The following is a 22,050-nucleotide window of genomic DNA, read 5'->3' on the forward strand; positions in this document are numbered from 1 at the left end:
CTGATTGAGCTCTAGAATGCAGCTAATCCAAACTGGAGGCATTGTAATTACAAAATACATGCCAGACTCCAAAGACAGTGCAAACTGAACATAAAGGAGCTCATCAATGACTTTCATATTGATTACGTTCTGAGATGATAATATGTTAGGTTAAACAAACTGTATTATAAAATTAATTTCACCTGCTTCTTGTTTACCCTTTTTTAAGTGCTTTCTAGAAAACTTAATATTTAAAATGTGGCTTACATTATAGTTCTCTTAATCAGCAACAATCCCTGCTATTATAATGCTACAGCTGTAAAGAACCTTGGAGATCCAAACGTCTCCTTTTGGAGATTTAGAATATCTCAAGAGAAGTCAGGAAACCTGCTCAAGGTCACAGAAATAGTCGCAGAACCTCCTCTTCCACCTCCAAGTGCAACAATGTGAGACATGTCACTCCCGCCTCCTTGCATTTGTTAATAACATGAAACTAAATTAACATTGGAGCTTACGAGCTTTTTTCCAAATTCATGCAAGATGTCTAATGTTAAGTAATACTTTTTACACTTAAACTAATATGGTTGGTGGTTAATATACCTCATTCTAATCAGTCAAAAATATTCCATTTCTGACCCCTCCTTGAAGTTTGTCACTATACTAACAGAATTCTGACAACCTCAGTAGTGATAGATATGTTAACTCAAGGTTAAATACCTCATGGCAAATATAAAAACGATGCTCTCAAGAATTATACTTCACTTGTCTAAAGCCAAGAATTATTTTTTTTCACACACCAACCAGTTTTTTATATAAACTCTGCCCCCAGTAAAAATTTTAAGTTTTTAAAAACTGATAAAAATTAAAAATACCAATCACATACACGGATAAATATTTCATGAACCCATACCTCATTCAGCAAAAACCTTACTTTAACAAGGTAAAATAAAAGGAATCCTCCCAGTTTTTATATGTTACCCAAAAAAGCAAAATTTTGATTCTGAGACTGGACTACATGGGTCATTATTGACAAAAATACTTAGTTCAAAAGTATGCATCAATTCTAGAGTAGATATACTACTTTTATTTCAAGAATGCCTGTTGCAAGGGAGCCAAGTGTAAACGTCCAATGCATTTGTGAGTTACGTGGAAGAATGTGAAACCTGAAGTTAGGGACATAAATAAGGTCCCTAACATAAAAGAAAAGTTATTTTTAAGCCTTGCGAAATACATGTTAATTATGGTACATTTAAAGAACAAATGCTAAAAAGGTAAGATAAGAAAAGTAGGAGAACGAACAGTCTACAAGTCAAGAAAGATATTAATGACACCATAGTGCATTCATAGACATTCAATCATGTAATTGGATCTGGTTGCTAGGATTCATTAGTAATATACCAAGTCCCACTTATTCACCATTCTGGGTTTTGTCCCAGACACTCTACTGAAACTCTTTCTTGAAAACCACCAAATTATTTCCTAGTCTCTAAATTCAATTATCATTCTCTGATCTCTCCTTAAAGATATAGCCATGCTCTCTTTCTTGAAACTCTTGTTTTGGCTTGTTTTCTTGACAGAAAAGACTACCTTCTACTTCTATCTTCTCATTTTCCTTTCAAATTTTGGCTCTGACTCCATAATTATAGGTATTTCACAAATGTCTGAACTTGGCTGTCTTCTCTCTTTGTCCTTTATACTTTAAAATACTTATCTAATTTCAGAGAATACCTCAATACCATATAACCTAGGACACTGCCTCCTACATATGCCTGCTGAGTAGAGGAAAGGAAGAGGATAGTAGCATGGGGTGGCAGAGAAGGAGTCAGGTGGTGGGAGGTTTAGGAGGTGAGGAAAAGTTTAAGAAGTGGAGAATCCAGTCAATGAGGAAGCCCAAATATGAAGATGGAATAGGTAGCTGAAATGGACTTGAGGTCAGGATCATTTAAGAAAGAGGAAGAACTATAAATTCCGAACACCAGGCATATCCTCAGCTTATACACACGCTGCTGTCACTGAGATTCAGAGGAGAAAAGATGTGAGGGGGTGCTTCATATAGGAAGGCAAGTAAATAAGGAAGAAAAGGGTCACACCTGAGTTTATTCTTAAGACTAGAGGCCCAGTGCATGAAATTCGAGTGTGTGTGTGGGGAGGGGCGATCATCAGCTTGGCCTGCATCCTCTCACAATCTGGGACCACTCAGGGGATGTCTGACTGCCTGTTTAGACCAGGATGGGGTTGGGCCTAAACCAACATTCGGACATCCATCTCACAAACTGGGACCGTTGGCTCCTAACCGCTCACCTGCCTGCCTGCCTCATTGACCCTAAACACTCGTTTGCCTGCCTAATCACCCCTAACTACTCTGCCTGCCTGCTTGATTGCCCCTAACCACTCTGCCTGCCTGATGCCCCCAACTGCTCACCTGCCTGGCTGATCACCCCTAACCACTTGCTTACCTTCCTGATTGCCCCTAACCACTTACCTGCCAGCCTGATCGCCCCTAACCACACTGCCTACCTGCCTGATCACCCCTAACCACTAGTCTGCCTGCATGATTGCCCCAACTACTCTCCCTGCCTGCCTGATGGCCCCTAATCACCTCTGCCTCAGCCCCCACAGCCTTGCCTTCATCTGGAAGGTTGTTCAGCTGTTCAGTCTAATTAGCATATTATGCTTTTATTATTATAGATAACTAAATGGAAAATAATTGCACTAGAAAGAAGACTCTGTGTATTAATGAAATTAATATATAACTTATTTATTATTTATTAATTTAATTAATAATACCTTTTTCTCCACAAATTTGTTTGGATAAAATTCTTACTAAAGATAGTTGGAAAAATTCCACACTATCATATTTCTAAATATATCTCCCTAAAACACTACTATTGATTGAAATTTAATTAGTATTGTGGGAGAAAAAAATTCCATGGTCAAATAATTTTGAAAAACACTGGGTTAAACAAAGTGAAATAGGTTTGAAATTTTTTGCTGTAAGACTTAATCAAAAATTTTGTAAGCTAACAATATGTATTTCAAATCTTCAAAAATTGTAAGCACTATTTTCACACACACACACACACACACACACACACGCATTTTCCTCTCACAAAGTATCTTAAGGGACCAGTGGAATCACTTATTTTCCCCCCAATTTCATTTATTAGTATTTAATGCAAATGCAATGTTGCATTAAGTGCTCATGTGCTATGAGAGATAAAATTAGAAGATTTCATTACTACTTTGGGAATAAAATAAAATATTGTAATTAGAGAAATTAGAGAAGAGCCATACATAGTGCATAATAAAATCCTGGGTTCTATGAGAGCAGACCCCAAATAAAAAGAAAAGACACTGGGCAGCAGAACCTACACGTCATGACTCTCCATTTCTAGCCTTTGCTAAATATGTCAGCAGAAGTAGAAGGCAAATGGAGAAATAGATGAGACACAAAAACAGAGGGCAATATAACCACCACATTAAACTTCAGCCCAATTCCACATTTTCTTTAAAAATGACTACAAATGAAACAAACAGATAATCTTTAGGACAAACCAATGTTAGTCAATACTCTAAGTTTCATTTCCACTGGGGAAAAAAATCACAATACAGAATTCAATCATGTACACCTCGTTCTCCTTAACCACTGTGACCAAATATTAAGAACAGATTGAAATAGATCAGTTTGTATTTTTAAAAGAATTTCATCATCTATACTCTTCATTCTGATGATCTGACCACCTCCTTACCTTGTCGAACAGGGAAGGATATAGTAGAGTTGAAGAAGTGAAACAATTAAGAAAGATCCCGTTTGAATCCATGAGGATAATAACAGAGTCCCTTCTAACCTCAAGGGACCACGATTCACAAGAGGGAGACACATGTTTCAGGGGGTTGGGAAGACTGTGAGGTGGGAATGAATTAAGAGAGCTGTCATAAAGAAAACAAAAGAAAGATGAAAGCAATAAGGGCGAGAACTGGATTCTATTTCGAGGACCTACCGTTCCATCCCCACCACAGGCCAGAATTCGCAGATTTGGTACTTTTCTATACAACTCAAGCCTGTGGAGGAAATAGAAGGAAAAGTTAACAGCAGAGCACATCACTTGCCATAGCAGAGAGAAAACACATGGCAAAAATGAGGGTATCCCTTGTAGAAAATGCATTATCATGAAGATAAAAAGATCATCAAAACTCATTACCAGGTAATCACAAGAGGACTGACTCCCAGCAATTGGATCAGATGTTGGCAGCAGACATCGTTTTTAAATAGACAGCACTGGAAGGGGATTTTAGGATGTCCTAGAGTTTTATATCCCATAATTCCTATTACTGTCAGCTCTTTATTTTCCTCAGTGGTTTGACTTCCTTTCTATTTATTCTTTTACCATCATTCTCCCCTCTCCTTTCTCAAAGAAAGCCATCATTAATTGACAATCAAAAGGCCTTATATATATCCTACTTATATTTTATTAGCTTTTCGTGGATCTATTTATTTTTCAAACCTAAGCTTCCCATTCTTATTCCTAGGAAAACTTCTTCAGAGAGGCAGGGGGAAGGTACCCCACTAGTATTGCTATCGCACCCACAGTTCCATCTACCTCTCACCTCACTCACAGTCAGATCCCATTTATACATCTCAGTCTAAAAAGGGGAGATTTACTGATTTTTCTTTATTTTAAATTGGCCTGCTTAAAATTAGATCATTTTGTTTTTCATGTTGGCTCTTAAGAAAATGCAGTGTTACTACCTTGCCTGCTAAAATGTTTGCCTAAGTGAAGCTGTTAATGGCTCTGTTCCAGAAAGTATCAGCTATTTAAATCAAATACTATTTGTTCCTGAAACTATTTCCTGTCTTTCCACATTCTTTGAGTTTATCTATGAAGTGGCTACCTAAAGCTAAAGTGATAAAATCTTAAGTAAGCATCTAAAAGGGCAAAAGCCAGGGTACCAGATTTGCACATCCAAATACAGAAAAACATAGAGAAGTCTCATAGCACCCTCTAGTGGCAAAAATGTTTATAGATTAAGAGAGTGTATGCAGAAATTTTCATATTTAACATTCTTCTGCATGCTTAAATATATATAATTTACCCATTTCCTATAGAAATATTATTTCTCTAGAAATTGTCAGATGAAACCCATTCTATCTTAATAGATGGATTTAAAAAGAGAATCAGGAAACAGCACAATGTCTCCATTCTTGCCCTCCTCCAACGGGAAGAAATAAGATATACTTCACCTACATCTAGACTTGATTTTCAACACTTCTAATAAAAATAGTGCATAAAATTTCTGAGAAGCTCATAGAAGGGATTGAGAAGAAATTAAAACGTCTCCCCCACTCTGATGTAGAATCCACAGATATAATCAATTAATCAATCTCTCTAAGATGGGCATACACAACATTTAACTCAAACATATATAAGTATATTCATAAACAAGTATGGCCCCTCCCCACAAAGACACACTTACATTCTCATTAATGTACACATCCAAAGTTGTTCATGCATAAATAGAAAAGTGATGGATCCTCTCCATTCCCAGACTTGTTCATAATCTACAGTTGCACATACACACGCAGCAACCACATAAAAAAATACTCACTGAGATGACTGGGAAATGTACTTTGAAGGAAATTAACCCAAGGAAGAGTGCCAGGGGAAACATGAGATCGAGTTTTGAAGGGAGGACAGTACAGACGAGAAAGTAGATGAGAGACAGTTAGAAAATGTTTCACAAGGCAACCGAATAATGAAGCTTGATGCCAAAGCAGGAAGTCCTTCTCACTTGCCTAAAATAGTACGGACCATGGAGGGTATTTCCAGACTTACGCGTCTTTCGGCCCTTCCTGAGAAAGATCAAAGACTTGCCGTGGATTCAGGTACCACATGAACATCTGCAGGACTTTGGTTCCCTATAAGGGGGAAAAAAATGATTATAGTGGGAAGAAATTTCCAAATATTAGCTGCTTATTTAAAAACAAAACCCATTATCTAAAATAATAGCTAATTATATACAAATCATGGTCTTTGGCCAATGCTCAGATTAGACATCAGCCTACCCGATGTAACTCGGCAAGTTTTTTAATTTCATTCTCCTCTTTAATGTGGAGACAAGCATGCCTAGTTCACAGACTTGTTTCAAGGATTAAATGCAATACTGTTTGAGGAGCACATTAGAGTGCTCCTCATGCAATAAGTGCTCCATAAATATTATCTATTAGTTTTAGCATCATTACTAAACATATAAAAATCCATGCAGGGAAGTTATTAGTCAGCTATGTAATTTAACATTAACTTTTACTTTAATGCACAGATTGCTATTGTCTTTGCATAATATGAAATATGGGCAGTATAAGCTAAGTATGACTTTATTGAAAAAAAAATTTAACCGAAGCAAAATTATCACAGGCTTCCCATTACTTATACTACTCATATATACTTTCTCCAGCTAGTGGTATCAAATCTCACTTTGACAATTTTTTTATTTCCATGTCTCTAACTCTTTGTTCAAACCAAACATTTCTGTCACACATGAACATTCTGGGAAAGTCTGAAGTGTAAATGTGACATTTATAGAAATGATCATCATGAACAATACAAATTTCCAAAGATAATTTCTTGAAGTAAATTGAGCAAAGAATTGAGGAAGAATCTTTTTATTAGCAGCATCCAAAGAGCTTGCAAATGGGTAAGATGCCTTACTTAGAACATTATCAACCACAGCAAATAATATTAGATCAGTAGGCAGAACTTGTTGCTCATAATTATAGTCTCTTTATTAAATTCTAAAGGCCCATTGCACAAAATTTGTGCACTGTGAGCGGTGTCCCTCAGCCCAACCTGCACCCTCTCCAATCTGGATCTCTTGGGGGATGTCCGACTGCCAGCAGTCAAACATCCCTCTCACAATCTGGGATTGCTGGCTCCCAACTGCTCGCCTGCCTGATTACCCCTACCTGCTTCTGCCTGTCAGCCTGATCACCCCCTAAACAGTCCCCTGCCAGCCTGATCAACGCCTAACTGCTACCCTGATGACCAGATTGCCCCCAATTGCCTTCCCCTGCTGGCCTGGTCACCCCTAATTGCCCTCCCCTACCGCTATCTTGTGACCACACGTGGGTGGCCATCTTGTGCAAGGGTGTGATGGTCAATTTGTATATCACCTCTTTATTATAAAGGATCATGATTGCTCTTTCTCAAAATAACCCTAAGTTTTATACCTACTATGCAGTATTTGAGAGTTATCCTTGTATGGTATAAATAGCACAACATTTAGTTAAAAATAACTTGGTGTTCCAAGTGGGCGAGCATAAGCCTTTATAACCCTATAGAAATTCAGCATATAAAGTAGAAGAACAACGTGTACTTTTTAGGGTGATTATGAGAATTACATGAATCAGTAATGGTTATGTATCTTGCACAGTAGGTGGCACAAAATAGGCCTGTTGTAAATGTTAGTCCCTTTCTTTTTTGCTCCCTGTTAAACTATTCATTAAAATACACTTGAGGGTATGAGGGCTAAAGTGTAGTTGATAATTATCACATTGTTACACCAGTTGTTACAGAGGCCAACGCAGGTCTTTTGTCCCAATTCCATCCAAACCTATAATTTAAAAGTTCTGCTTCATCATGTGGTTGCTATAAATTTAGTAATACTGTAACATTTCCTCCTTGATTATTACAACTAACCCTGCAGTTTCACCAAAGGACATAGTTTGCTTCGTATAAAATTCAGACATAGTTTTAGATACAAAATGCCAACTAAATACTGGAGCGTTTTCTTTCTTCCCACAACAGGCCTTGGTATCAAGTCCATTGAGGATTGTCCCAAGTAATATTTTATGTTTAAGAGTCATTTTAATGACAAACCAATTCACAAACAATTTCCCAATGACTTGCTAGAAAATTAATTTTTCAGCTTTAGATTCCTAGAGCAATATGAGTTATAGATGTTAATTACTCTTTTCCACCTTTGGCTATGGTCGAGAGCATGTCTCAATTTCAGCTTCTTCTGCTATGCATACCACACTAGGTAATTAATATCTTCCAAGAAATAAAATTAGAAAGCAGTTAGAGGTTATTTTCTTCATCTAAAATTTCTCTAGAAAGTTTGAGTGACACCATTTGACTTCTGCTCACTTTCAATTTGTGTTAGTTGGAACACCTAAGTGTCTCTATTTATCCTTTTGAGGAAGGGGTATTAAGGCTGACAAATTTTGCACTGCACACCTCTAGGAGGCGCCATTGACATCAGAACCTATTAGAATAATGCCCTCTGCAGTTGTGCAGAGATAACTCGCATAGCCTTCTTACATCACGTTCAGTCATTATGTAATTTCTTCTTTCAAAAAGCAATCTTTCTACAATATAATCAGCAAAAAAAATTATGTGTCTGAATGAAAGCATTGCACTGTTTTAAATCAGTCCTGGTGGGTGTAGTAAAAAGGTCTAACAGACATTAAGTCAGTTCTATTATCTCTGCTGTTTAACTCTAGGATAACCTACTAGTACTTTAGGGCTTTAATAGAGGCAATTTATTCAGTAGAACAGACTGGCTTGACAAATACTAATTCACCAGGAAAAGATCAATTTCTTTTTTTCTCACTGGCAGTATTAAATATACTAAGTTATTCACACAACTGCCATTCACTAACAAGTCTCAATGTGCCAAATGCAAAACATGTGCAGCTTTTGTGAGAGTCTAGTTTTCTCTAAAATGAAAAAAATCGCTTACAAGTTCATTCCAGTACACTCTGGAGAGAGTCCTCATACACACGGTTGTAGATGTAACACCTCATTTACCATAGAACTTTTTTAAGATATTGTGATTTTGGGTATTTCCCTGGAGTGATAAAAAAAAAATGTCCTTCCCAGCGCCTGGTGTCGGGGAACAGGGTGGGAGAAGAGAAAACAGCTTTCCAGAATATAGGTAGATTGTTTCTCGAGGGAAATGAACAGGCTTCAGCCATTCACCCACTATGTGCGGGGCTCAGTTGTATGTGAGGAAACAGAAAGCTGGACTAGACAAACAAGATCTTTCCTTCAAGAGGAAGTTTTACACATTATTTAGGATAAAGACACACCATAGAAAAACCATTGTTCCATTCAGTAACTGAGTCATGAGGCAGGGGTCTCGGGAAACACAACAGCCTGAGTTGTACACTAGGTCATGTATGCTGAGGAGCTTGGGCTTTTTTTTTTTTTTTTTTTTACAAAAGATAAGAGTGGCTGAAATGTTTTAATTAGGGGGGCTGGACTTACATTTTGATACATTTGTCTGGCTACAGACTAAGGAGGGAGACATCCAGGCTCTAGATCTATCAAAGGGGCTAGTTGACTTGGTTTGAGTCTTCTTAGCCACTGCTATGGACTAAGGTGTTCCTCCAACATTCAATCTGATGTATGAGGAGCAGCGGCCTTTGGGAGGTGCTTTTAGGTCACTTTAAGGGTTTAGTGCTCTTCTAGGAGAGACCCCAGAGAGCTTCTTCCTCCAAATGCCACAGGAGGACACAGTAGGAAGACAGATGATGTCTGTGAACCAAGAAGTGAGTTCTCACCAGATACCAAACTGGCTGATGCTTTTGATCTTGGGCTTCCCAGCCTCCAAAACTGAGCAATAAATGTCTGTTGTTTATCAGCCACCCAGTCTGTGGTCCTCTGCTTGAGCAGCCTGAACAGACTAAGACAGCTGCCCTCACATTCCCACCAATACCGTGACTTGGAAAAAGGAGCTTTCCACAGATTCACTGTTTGGTTGTTAAAATTCCATCTGTTTAGCTGGCTTGACAAGAATATCCGAGACTTAATTCTGACATGTGCCATCATGGACTAATTGCCCTTCTGCCCTCTTCCCAGCCTATTCTAAGCTTTAGGAGACTCTAATTCTATCTAAGCATAATGATTCTTGATTTATCCCCAGCTTGAGCATTGCAGAATGCAACATTTTCATTGAGGTTGTGTGAGCATTTAAAAACAGTTTGGGCTCCAATATTTGAAGTCATTGATATTTTTTGTCTCCTCATTCTCCCCACATTGGTTGACTTAGAAGGGGCAGCCCTGGTCTGGGGGTGGCTTGGTCTCCACAGTTGGTGGTGAGAACTTGGTCAGGAATAGCCTGTCCACAGAATGAACACTCCTTCCTCCTGTCACTTAGCTCCCTGGAGAGCTCCAACTCATGCCACACCCCAACCCAGGGATTTCACATGGAACCGTTTGGAAACCAGGGTATGGACTCCTTACCTCTCAGGACTGACTAGCTATAATCACTCTAGTGGTCAGAGCACCTGCTTAAGCCTGAACTTACCACCTGCATCACTGGAAGATGAGAGTGTGAGGGAGAGACGGTGCAAAAGCAGGAAACATAGGAGGTATCAGAAGGGTCCATACAACCCAGGTAGAAAGATGTTAATGACTCAGAGACACCCAAAAAAAAAGAATGAGTTTTGAAGTTAGAGCAGAGATGAGTGTTCATTTCTGGAGCCTTTGGGTTTCCATGGAGGGGACTGTGTGGGAGTAAGCTTTATCTTCCCTCTGCCACCTCTTCTGCACAGGACATGCTCAGGGCGGATCCTGTGGCCTTGATTCCACTGCCTGTCCCCTCCAATAATGCAGATCCCAACAGTGACTACAGTGCTGACAACCTCTAAATCTTTGCAGAAATGCAGCATTTTCTCCACCTTAAGTGTTAGAAAAACAAATAAAATTAGGGAGCATTTTCTCAGTCCGTAAGGATTTTGTGTCTTGGCAATTGTCATCAGTTTGGCTCAAATAAATTCACAAATATTTTCTTTAAAAAAAGAAAAGAAAGCCGAAACCGGTTTAGCTCAGTGGATAGAGCGTCGGCCTGCGGACTGAAGGGTCCCGGGTTCGAGTCTGGTCAGGAGCATGTACCTTGGTTGCGGGCACATCCCCGGTAAGGGGTGTGCAAGAGGCAGCTGGTCAATGTTTCTCTCTCATCGACGTTTCTAGCTCTCTATCCCTCTTCCTTCCTCTCTGTAAAAAATCAATAAAATATATCAAAAAAAGAAAAGAAAAAAAAACCCTGACAATTATTGTGAAGCATCTGTTTAAAAGACGGGATTGTTTAAAAGAAGTAGAAGTGCTTAATCCCTATATGTGTCATCTAACTATGTTCCATCAAAGTGTTAGAAATTTTCTGTCCACACAATTTACTACAGGAAAAAAAGAAAGCTGTCGGTATTTTACTTGCCAGAAGATGGCGATATAGTCTAGTAATATAAAGAACAGAACCCTAAGCAAGTTTTTGGTTTATCTTCGTAAGTTGGAAGCCTAATCCTCAAGAACAGAAGAGCAAGAGTGGGGAGTGCTTTATACACAAGGCAGATGAGTAGAGTAAGTCATGGCTAAAAGGCAGGAGTCAGGATTTAACAACAGCAGCCAAGTATTTCTGCATTGACTGTCGTGAGCCCTCGCTGGTCAGTGTGATCTCAGCAGCAGCAGCAGCACCACCTGGGAGCTGGTTTGAACAGCAGAATTTCAGGGCCACCGGCTGACTTGGAGTCAGAATCAGCATTTTAACCTGATCCCCAAGCGATTCGTAGGAACATCAAGCTTGAGAAGAGGGTCCGTGGCTCTCAACTTGGTTCCACAAGAAAATACACAGGAGAGCTTATCCCAGTCAAGGAGGCCTGCTCTCACAGCTTCTAATCTAATTAGTACGGGGTAAGTAAGACATCACTAGTTTTTTTTTTAAAGCTACGTAGGGTATGGTGTAGGGTGGAGCACCTAACCCTCTGATTCCCAGTTTATGGCTGAATCTACCCTCCTCAGCAAAGTGAAGGGTGTGTTACAGCCGCAGCTCAGGGAAAGACTAGCCCCAACAGAGGAGTTAGTTCATCTCCAACCAGGACTCCCACCCACTCACTGCAGCCATGGGATCAGGCTGTGGCTTCTTCACTGAAGATGAACTCACAGATATGTTGTGCTGGAGGTCAGTGTGAAGGATTCCAACTGTAAATAAGTGAGTGGATTTCTTCCTAGTTTTATCAACACATTTCACATTGTGCTTAGAAACAAGGTTCTTTGTATTTTTTAGGCTTAATAAAGAATTCTATTTTAAAGAGGAAGAATATAGATATTTAGATTTATGTAATATTCACTTTTTCTTGGTTAGCCATACTTCTGAGAATCCCAGCCATTCTAGAAGTAACATCCTTAGAAGCACATATTTACAAGCCAAAATGTGTTAGATGACATGAAAGTTATTAAGTCTTTTGTCTCTAATAGCTAGGTACTTTAAAAAAATTTGTTTTAATATCTCCCTGTGACCTCAGGTTCCTCAAACACATCTCTACCTCTTTCCCAATAATTCTTTCCTTTCCTGAATGCTCATCAATAACAAAGCCACTGTTAGATAATCTGCTGTACAATCTCTATGCTTTACTTCCCTTTATGTATTCCATTCATTCATCTGTCCTTCCACATGTCATCCACTAGTCCATCCGTTCACCCAGCCACTCACCAACCAGCCATGAATATCCACTAACCATCCATCCACCCATCCATTCACCAATCCATCTTTCCAAGTTATGCTTACATTTATGTGACTAGCTTCCTGATTTACACATATTCTCAATGTGTCAAATTAATCTTCCTTAAAGATGCTTTAATCATATTATTCTTTTGTTCAAATTTTAAAAATATTTTTAAATAAAATAAAAATAAAAAAACTTTAAGCAGTAAAAAACTATTCCCTGGTACACATCCAAAATTCTCAGCCAAGTTTTAAGACACTGGTCTTGACTCATTCTAATCTCTAACACATTTCTAATAATATGCATGCTCCACTCACTATACTGTCCTTAAAACAAATCATTTTACCATGAGATTCACTAGAGGCCCGGTGCATGAAAATTCATGCACTGGAGTGGGGGTCGCCAGCCCGGCCTTCCCCCTCTCATAGTCTCGGAGCCCTCAGGGGTGGGAGGCAACCTGGTGATCAGGGATAGGTGACGCCCCATCACACTTCTGCTGCTGCCACTACCAGCAGCACAAGCATCAGCTGGCCCAGGTTACCTGAGCCTCAGGTGGCCCTGGGGGGCTGGGCAGCCAACATCCAAGGCTTTCCTGTGCCTCGGGCCAGCCCTGGGTGGATGGGGGGCAGAGAGGACTGGGGGACTCCAGAGCCAGGTACGTGGAGCGGCTGCCACCCTGGTGCTGCTGAGGAGACTGGGTACCACCATCTTTGAGGGCGGGACAGTCAATTAGCATATTCCCTCTTTATGGCTATGGGTGCCGCTATCTTTGTGATGGCACAAGGGTCAGTTAGCATATCCCCTCTTTGTTAGATAGGATTATTGTTCACTAGTATATGCCATATACTAGAAATCATAGATTTAAAGGTACAGCCCTGGTATTTATTATTAAGCCTGTAGTTTTGAAGCATAGACCTATAGAGAGCACTTGTGTTGCAATTCACAGAGTGCCCAAGGCTACAGGGGCATAATGCACAGCACAGTCAAGTCTGAGGAATGGATCAGAAAGGTGCTCTTGAGCCTTAGAGGACAAACAGGGATTGGCCACAGTAAAGAGAAGGAGCAGGGCATTGTTCCAGCTCTGTCCCCTCTGCCTAACAATGTCCATCTTCTATTTCAGCTACTTCCATGACACCATTTCCTTATCACTCCCAAGTCACTGCTTGCCTCTAAAGTCCATAGCACTTGTAGTCTGATCCACTCAATTTAGAACTCACATGTAATTAATGTTGTCGGAATTGTTCTTCCCACTGCCCCTTTTATGTCATTAACAGACAAGATGTCCTTAGGAAATTCACTTAAGCTTTCCTTGAGCTCTTTTGTAATTAGCGAAATAGGAAGCAACATTAGATCATCTCTGTAGTCCCTGCCATTAATTATTTATACAGAGCAAGCTCCATCTTTACTGGAATCAAAGGCAGGAATCACCTGTGAGCGTCCGCACGCCCTAGAACACATGTGTCAAACACAAGGCCCGCGGGCCAAATCCGTCCCGCCAGGCCTTGCAATGTGGCCCGCACCTCGCTGTCATCACTGCACTCCGCTGCGTGTCCATCACAATGACAGTTTATGACTGTTCAGTAAACCATTCGGCCCGCAATTTAGGCTGGATTTTAGATTTTGGCCCCTTCTCTGATTGAGTTCGACACCCCTACCCTAGAAGAAAAGCTGATCATGATTTCATGAGTGTATTTTACACAACGACTGCCATCATGAAGTACAGTGGGCATGTGGTGCTCCGGTGGCCAAAATCATGGAGTCAATGACATTAGCTTTGTTTTGTGCCCCAACCTTGTCCCTGAGAAAGTGGTTGTCTTCTAATGTTTGGGGCCTTACGTGGTGCTCTTTTAAATGGTGTTGGGAATTGTGTTTTCAAGAAAGCATTGCAGCTTCCAAGTAATACTCATCGAGAATGACTCACCTGGTTGCCTCCACTCTTGGGGTTCACAAACACAAGCAATGGTTTCATGAGAGGAGAAGAGATAGGTTTTATCACAAAAGGACGACCTTTGTTTTCCTGCTGAAGGAAGAAAGCAGCACAGCTAAGTATATCCATGACTTGACAGGCAGCCCCAAAAGACTTGCAGTGAGAAACCACCAGCACTACCCAAGCCTTGCAAAACACACACACGCGCGCGCACACACACACACACACACATACAAGGTACAACTTGTTTTATAGGGTTTACTTAATAGGGCACTCTGTGTAAAACTTTCTTGAAACATCATATTTCTTAGAAGAAAATATCTCAAGCTGTAATTGCTGAGAATTGAGCCATGCTTTTGGTTTTATTCTGTATACCCTAAGCATTCTAGAAGTGCTCTCCCTTGTCTTCATCTTTATCATCTTTGGGTTAATACTTGCATGGACAAGGGCAGACGCTCTGTGAAGTGGCAGAGGCTATATATTTTTTTAAAATACTAGGAATGCCAGCATGGTTAGAGTCCAGCGAAGGAGAAAAGAGTGGTGGGAGATATGACAAAACAACAAGTGTGGGCAGGCTATGGAAAGGAGGATGTATTTCACTGGACCATGATCCTGAAAAACTTACTTCAGTCCCTCTTTTACTGGCTTTTCTTTTAAAGCTCGTTCTCTTCTTCTTACGATTGGAAGCCTTCAGCGAGTTCTGTGAGGAGAGAAGGGAAGACCTGAGCCTGGGGCAAACTGGCCCTGAGCTTTCCCGTGCAGAACCATGGAGGAGGTGATGGCAGCACATGCTGTTGGATTGCATGCTTCTCATGCTTTGACACTTCCAAGCCACTGTGCATGGGTAAGCCACAGACAGAAATCAGTCGAGTGCTTCAGAGTGAGCAACTGACTCCCCACCACACGGAGAGGCAGGGAGTTAGAACCCTGGAGGCTCTCATGGACTCACATAACAACACATGTTATACCTGCCAACCCTCCCAGTAAAAATGGAAGAATCCCAAATTCTCTGAGGGGCTCCAGTCTCCCGCCCAACCAGGTCCGTCTCCCGCCCAACCAAGTTCAAGTTCAACTCCTGGTATGGAGATCACCTATGTGGAAATGTAAAAAAGGAGGCCATTTTTCATATTTTTCTTTTTCTTTTTCCTCTGTTTACCTTTTTTTCTGGACAATGACTATTTTAAGTAGTGGTCATAACTTACTCATCTGTAATGGAACTATGATCCAACTATCCTATCAGCATTGATGGCTGGGTTTTAAAATGCAGAGATAAGACTCACCCTTATGTTAGTTATAATAGTAGCATAGCAGTCATTATTCTTTCTTTCTTTCCCTTTCTTTCTTTCTTTCTTTCTTTCTTTCTTTCTTTCTTTCTTTCAAAAGTATTCCCTCTCCTAGTAGCCTTGATTTTCTTTTTTCTCTCACAAAGTGCCTCCAACTTGTGAAATACAGTGACCCCAAATTCACTTTCCCTGTCTTTCCCATTCTAGGGGCTTTATAGACCACAACTTTCTATTACTTTATGATTACTCTTAATATTTGACACATATGCTCTGAAAAGGACTTCTCTTAGGAGACCAGTCACAGTTCATTGGATGAAGACGAGCAAAACGAGATTTAATTAGTGGAGTCAATAATTAATTAGACTGCCATCTTCACAAGGCAGGCATTACTATCACACTGCAGATGTTTAACAGAATGCTGAAAGCCTGAAATACAGAATTCCTAACTTAAAATTTTCTATAGTATAGACACATGCACTGCTTAAACAATTAAAAGTTTTCAAAAAGCTTGAAGAAACTTAGATATCTTTTCTATCATTTAGGGTATTTTTTTCCTTAAACACTCAAAATAAAATTCATCTAGAGTACATATATTAACACATCCTAGTCAGCAAAATTGAAACTATTTAGCTTTTATTTTTCTTTCACTTGGACCTCAGGAAAAATAAGTTGATTGATGGCCTTTCTCAGCAAGGGTGAAGGAAGCTTTCTTAAAGCACCATTGTCTCAAAGTTTGTTCCCCCATCAGAAGAAGAGTTTTCAGGTTCTCTGGTTCTCAGCAGAAAAGAGAGATCCAGAGCCCAGGTTACTTCTCACCACTCACTCTAGATTAGCTACCCCCGCAAAGAGATCTCCAAGTTTCTGAATTCCTCTTTCAATGGGTCTATTACCATGTGACTCTTTGGGGGAAACTTTTGCCTTATTAAAATATTTGCTATGTTTTTTACTACTTTCAGTTCAATTAAAATGAAAGAAAAATAACTTGCAGCCTTTAAACATTTAGTCAATCAAATGACCCACGATGGATGCTGGAAACTATAGGTCTGGCCATGTCCGTGTCTATTTGATGTCAATTAGTGATGCTAAGTGGTTCTCCACCATCACTGCACAATGGCCTCAGCAAGAGAGCTTTTACCAAATGGCCCCATCAAATATTCTCATTTAATTTATTTGGGGTGAACCTCTGGTAAAGGTACTTTCTTAAAGCTCCCCAGGCAATTCTAACAGGTAGCCAGATTTGAAGTAGAAAGAGCAGAAGATCTGTGGGATAAAGACCGTGAGCTGTGCAATCTGAGATTGTGTGTTAATTCTAGATGTCATGAGATCAGTGCTACTAGATCTGAGACTTTGGCCAAGTCGTTCAAAGTTTCAAAGTAACAGTTTTTTAATTTCAAAATGAAGGTGATAATACCTACCTCAAGCAGAGTTGTGAAGTTTAAATCAGAAAAAGTATGTGAAGCAGTAAGCCTGGTATCCATCTCATGATAAGGCCTTCCAAAATGTTAGTTGCCTCGTTCACAGCTGAATATCCCAGCACCTAGCACAAACGCTTGGCACATAGTTCGCACTCAAATAATTGTTGAAAGAATGAGTCAGTATTATTCAAATCCACAACACTTGCTGAGTCTTTCCTGATTTTAGAAAGGATCCTTAGGAAGTGAATGCCTGTCTACTAACTTCTTTGTTGTTTTATTTCCTTTATTGCCGAGAGCAATGCAGGACTCACACCAAGTGCTTACAGGAACACACTGTGGATTCTTGGTTCTTAACAGGTTTCAATAATTAAACTCTGAGAGAAAGGTCTAATCATTAGACTCTAATGGATCAGGCTAAGGTTGTTTCCTAAACTTGCCTGATCATAGAAATCAGAGCTCTTCAGGTGATTCTGACAATCAAACATGTTTGGGAAACAGAGTTAGAAAAAACACATCAAAATAAGGCTTGATGTCTGAAAACAGAGCAGGCAAGGAGCTCCATTCTAATTGGTAACACACACACACACAAAACAGCCTTTTTTAGCACACGTAGCAAATACAAGTGCTTCTGAGCCTCACCGAGCCAAATGCACCTTCGTCTCACAGAACAAAGGGCAAAGACCAAGCAGTGGTTGACTTACAGTAGCTGGACGCCTCTATGAGAGCTCTGTGTAAGCTTACAGCCCTACGGATAGTCAAATAGCAAAAGATAAGCAGTATGGAATTTCACAGCACACCTCAAGATTCCCCGGCTTCCTTTGGCGCCTGCGTAAATATGTGCCTCTGTCTCAAGGTAGGACTTCTTTTAGAAGGCAGCATAAAGGGAACTGATGGGTATGAAGACAGATTTGGGTTGTGGGTTGGCCATGACAAGTCATCTAATCTGACTAATCCATAACATCACTTATCCTGCTGGGTCAGCATCGTTCTGAGAGTTAAGTAAGAATGTTTTTGAAGAATGTAAAAGTCATACCAAAAAGTTATTGGGTAGAATTGTTCGTGATATATCCAAGAAACCTTTAAATATGTGTCCCGTGTTTTAAAACAAAGCACCCCTGTCATTGAAGGCAGCTAACTCTGTGATACAAAGATGAACTTGGCAAGTTCAATGCTATCAAAACAAAGAACCGTTGTGCTCTCGCTTGGACATTTGCATTCTCCTGATTCCAACATATCCATACCACTACATTCTGTGCCCACTCCTTTGTTAAAGTCCTACTAAAAGATAAAGGCTTTTTGTTTTTATACCAGGTTTCAGGAAGTCTTACCTTGCTGCAGTAATAATCGTATCAACAAAATCTTTATCATAGTATGACTCCTTCCTGGGCTGTTAAGAAATGCCTGTGGGTAAATCACTCAACTGTGAATGAAACTTGACTACCTTTTGCTATCCTTCAGGGGTTTGTCCAGGTTATGGGATCTTAAAGAATCAATTACAATAACAATCTAAAGAGAAGATATCCCACTTCTTCATCCCAAATGAAGTCTTTCCCCATGATGTACTAGACAAAACTCTGATGGATAATTGGAGGGAGAGTCATGGACTTGGTCTCTTAAAGAGCGTTCTCACTCTGCCCTGCTCTTGCTATACCCCTGAGACAGAGAGGCAGAAGGACAGGCTGGCAGAAGAACAGAGAAAACACATTCCAAAGTTAAGGACAGTGTCTCAGCAGCTTCTCAGGCGTGTATTTGACTAAATCACAGCGAGTATTACCTAACCTTTAGAATTGACCCAAGGAAATGGCTTGAGAAATTTTGATTGATATTGTTGATCATTGCTATCACATGTGAGTCTACAGCATTTTACGGTTACCCAATTATAAAGAATAAGAAAGGATTCACATGAAGAAGGCCCATAGAAGGATAGAAAAGAAGTTAATTGTGGCATTTTTATAAGTAGACCATTGGAAACAATATAAATATTGATCAGTAGGGAGCTGGCTAAGTAAACTAATATATTAAATATGCATTAAATCTATATATACTAACATGGGCTTTTCCCAAAAATTTGGTTGTGTTTTTTTGTTTTGTTTTCCCCATTGGGAAGGGCAAGTTTTAAAGCATTATGTGTAAAATGATGTCATTTATTAAAAGCACACACCTCTGGTCTTCCACAAAAAATTCATTTAACACAGGTCTTTCCTTCAGCTCCAAGCACTTATACTAGGATTTGAACACCTTTAACTTGTTTATCCAGTCAAAATATTATCCTCTACCATTTTTAGTACAGAGAAGAAACACCGACATCTGTAACATTAAATATAACTTTGACTGTAAACACACCAACAGATTCAAGCTTGATTCTCAAAATCTGATTTTCTTTTAATTCCTTAGAGTCATCTACCTTCTATCATATTTTAACTCCCAGGTCTCTCCAAATAATTTATAATGAAACTCAGCACATCATCCAGGCAGCACTCATTCCCCTTACCACCAAGGTTCCACACAACTCCCAATAGCTGGTTGTGGAATAACTATCCATTTGGAGCCAGGGATCTCTCAACAGAGAAGGGTACAGAGTCCATGGTTTAATCCCACCTCTTTATAACCTACTTTTCCTGACCAGTATACACTTAAGTAGATTTTCTTGACTTCTCCTCTCTGGAGTTACTTGTTTAGATACAATTGTCACAAATAAAACTAACTTTATATGATGATCCATCTTACTGCTGTGTATCAATATATTCTATCAACTTGAATATATTCAATAACATACCCTGCATCCTTCAAGACCAAGCACAATGACTTTTTTATTTGTTATGTAACCTACGCTGATCTCCACAACTGGAATTTCTTAACCCTGCTTCATGTTTCCACTTTGATTCTACATCTTCAGAAGCAATTAGATGTACAGGCCTCTCACTGTCAGGCTGCTGATTTAGACAACCTGTCTGGTCCCTTCCTCTACCATCTTATGAGTGTCTCTCGTAAAAGATGCACACTGATCAAGAAGGCAAACATTCACAGATATCAGAAGGCCACATTTTTATTTAAAATTTAAAAACTCCTCTTCCAAAACCTACATTCTGCCAACGATTTAGATTTTCAGATTAATATCTGATTCATCTTTAGACCTATATTCATTATTGAATGTGGTTAATGAAGTAAAAGTTTCTTTAACCCAATTAAGACTATCTTCTCCTTTATCATATTTTAAGCAGTATATAGAATGTAGACATATATAGATGTATACAATACATAAATGTTAAAAAACAAAAACAAGCTGCTGTCAGAGGGGAGGGGAAAAGGGGGGGACTGGATTAAAGAAGGTGAAGGGATTAACCAAAAAACATAAAGGCATAACACATGAACAAAGACAGCAGAGTGGTGATGGCCAGAGGGAAGAGAGAGACAAGGACTGGGTGGAGGTGGACAAAAGCAGGGTGGGAGGTTTGGAGGGGATGGGAGGTAGACATCTGTAATAGTGTCAACAACAAAATAAAGTTAAAAAATAAATTCTAAAAATTGGAAAAAATATTTGATCTATTGTTCCCCATCTACCTTCCAAATTCTCTCCCATCATTTCCCAATATCTCCAATAAATGTTCTAATCTTACTATTTCCATACCATTGTTAACAGGTTGCAACCCATGCCCCACACTCTACAATCTATGGTTTTGATGGCATCCATGATCTGGTCCCAAACACAAGGACTTTTCTCAGTCCTTATTATTGTTGTTTTTTAACATCAGTGACTACTCTGTATTTCTTCCCATTTCAAATAATGAAATTCTATGATATCATAGTTCTCTCCTTATTTTGTAGGACTTTCTGTCTCCTTCCACTATCTAGATATAGTTGCTCACTTAGTCTTCCTGGGTCCTTGTATTCAGTAAGTGACTAGAACTTGATTGTCTCCCCTGGGGCAGGCATCGTGCTAATAAACATGCAATCCCACTGCAGTGGGAAATACATCAGCTTCAATAGGAGTTTAATGTGCACTTGGGAGCACAGTAGATGGCAGACTGTGGCCCCTGTTCTGTCTCTTTCTGCCCTCTCCATTAGATATCTCATGTTCTTTCCATCCCCTTTCATTGCAATACATGACTTAGGGGTCAATAACTTCTGTTCTGATCCCTGTGTGACTGTCCAAAGTTTTCATTTGTTGATGCACAGCTTTGCTGTACTCCTACAAGTCAACAAGAAGGAAAACAATAGCTAACATTTATTATTGAGTAGTTATAATGAACTAGGTTCTATTCTATGCACTTTATCTTTTTTTTTTTTTTTTTGGCTCATTAGTCCTCCTGAAAACCCTATGCATTAGGTATTAGTATTAGTAATATTTTGCAGATGAGAAGTTTACACAGAAGGGTTTAAATTGTCTGTGATTACACAAGTTATAAGGTGGCAGGGCAAGGTTATGAATCTAGGCAATCTGACTCACATACTAGGTTATCATTACTCTATTACTGCCCAAGCTCATCTTCCATTAGCTTTTACACAGAACTTAGTTAATTGGTTAAAGTACTAAATTTAATCAATTAACTGAAGAGGACGAACTACCCTATCCTACATACACCCTCCATAAATTTTCCACTGTAGTCAAGCTAGTCTTATAATCCCATGAATATAATTTTGGGCCCAATACCCTTGCTCATGCCTATCTCCTGCCTGTTATGTCCTCTCTGTTCCACTGACCTAGACTCCACCTATCTTTAAAAGGCAGAATAAAAGCCGCCTCCTCTATGAAGTGCTCTGTGATCTTTTCTTAAAATAACTACATGGGTTATTCAGAGCAAAGATCATGTATTGCATCACCATGCCCAGTGGCCTTCCTGATACCAATGAGGTTTTTGATGTTGGTTTAACTGAATATTTAATATAAAGCTCTTGGAGAAATTTAGTAACTATTAGGGGAAAAAACAAAAGTAAAAATATTAAAGA

The 22,050-nt window shown here is 39.5% G+C and overlaps 1 protein-coding gene across 2 annotated transcripts in view; it reads right to left on the reverse strand.

The window, feature by feature from the left end:
* DGKI (diacylglycerol kinase iota) overlaps positions 1-22,050 on the reverse strand; it is a 375,198-nt gene that overhangs the window by 165,902 nt on the left and 187,246 nt on the right. For both annotated transcript variants that reach the window (XM_036428029.2, XM_036428022.2), the window contains exons 9-12: positions 15,031-15,105; positions 14,400-14,498; positions 5,814-5,896; positions 3,981-4,041 (exon numbers count right to left, since the gene is read on the reverse strand). In XM_036428029.2, coding sequence (XP_036283922.1) covers positions 3,981-4,041; positions 5,814-5,896; positions 14,400-14,498; positions 15,031-15,105 — 318 coding nt within the window. The remainder of the gene's footprint in view (positions 1-3,980; positions 4,042-5,813; positions 5,897-14,399; positions 14,499-15,030; positions 15,106-22,050) is intronic.

Source organism: Pipistrellus kuhlii, unplaced genomic scaffold (genome assembly GCF_014108245.1).
Source record: "Pipistrellus kuhlii isolate mPipKuh1 unplaced genomic scaffold, mPipKuh1.p scaffold_m20_p_10, whole genome shotgun sequence".
NCBI lineage: Eukaryota > Metazoa > Chordata > Mammalia > Chiroptera > Vespertilionidae > Pipistrellus > Pipistrellus kuhlii.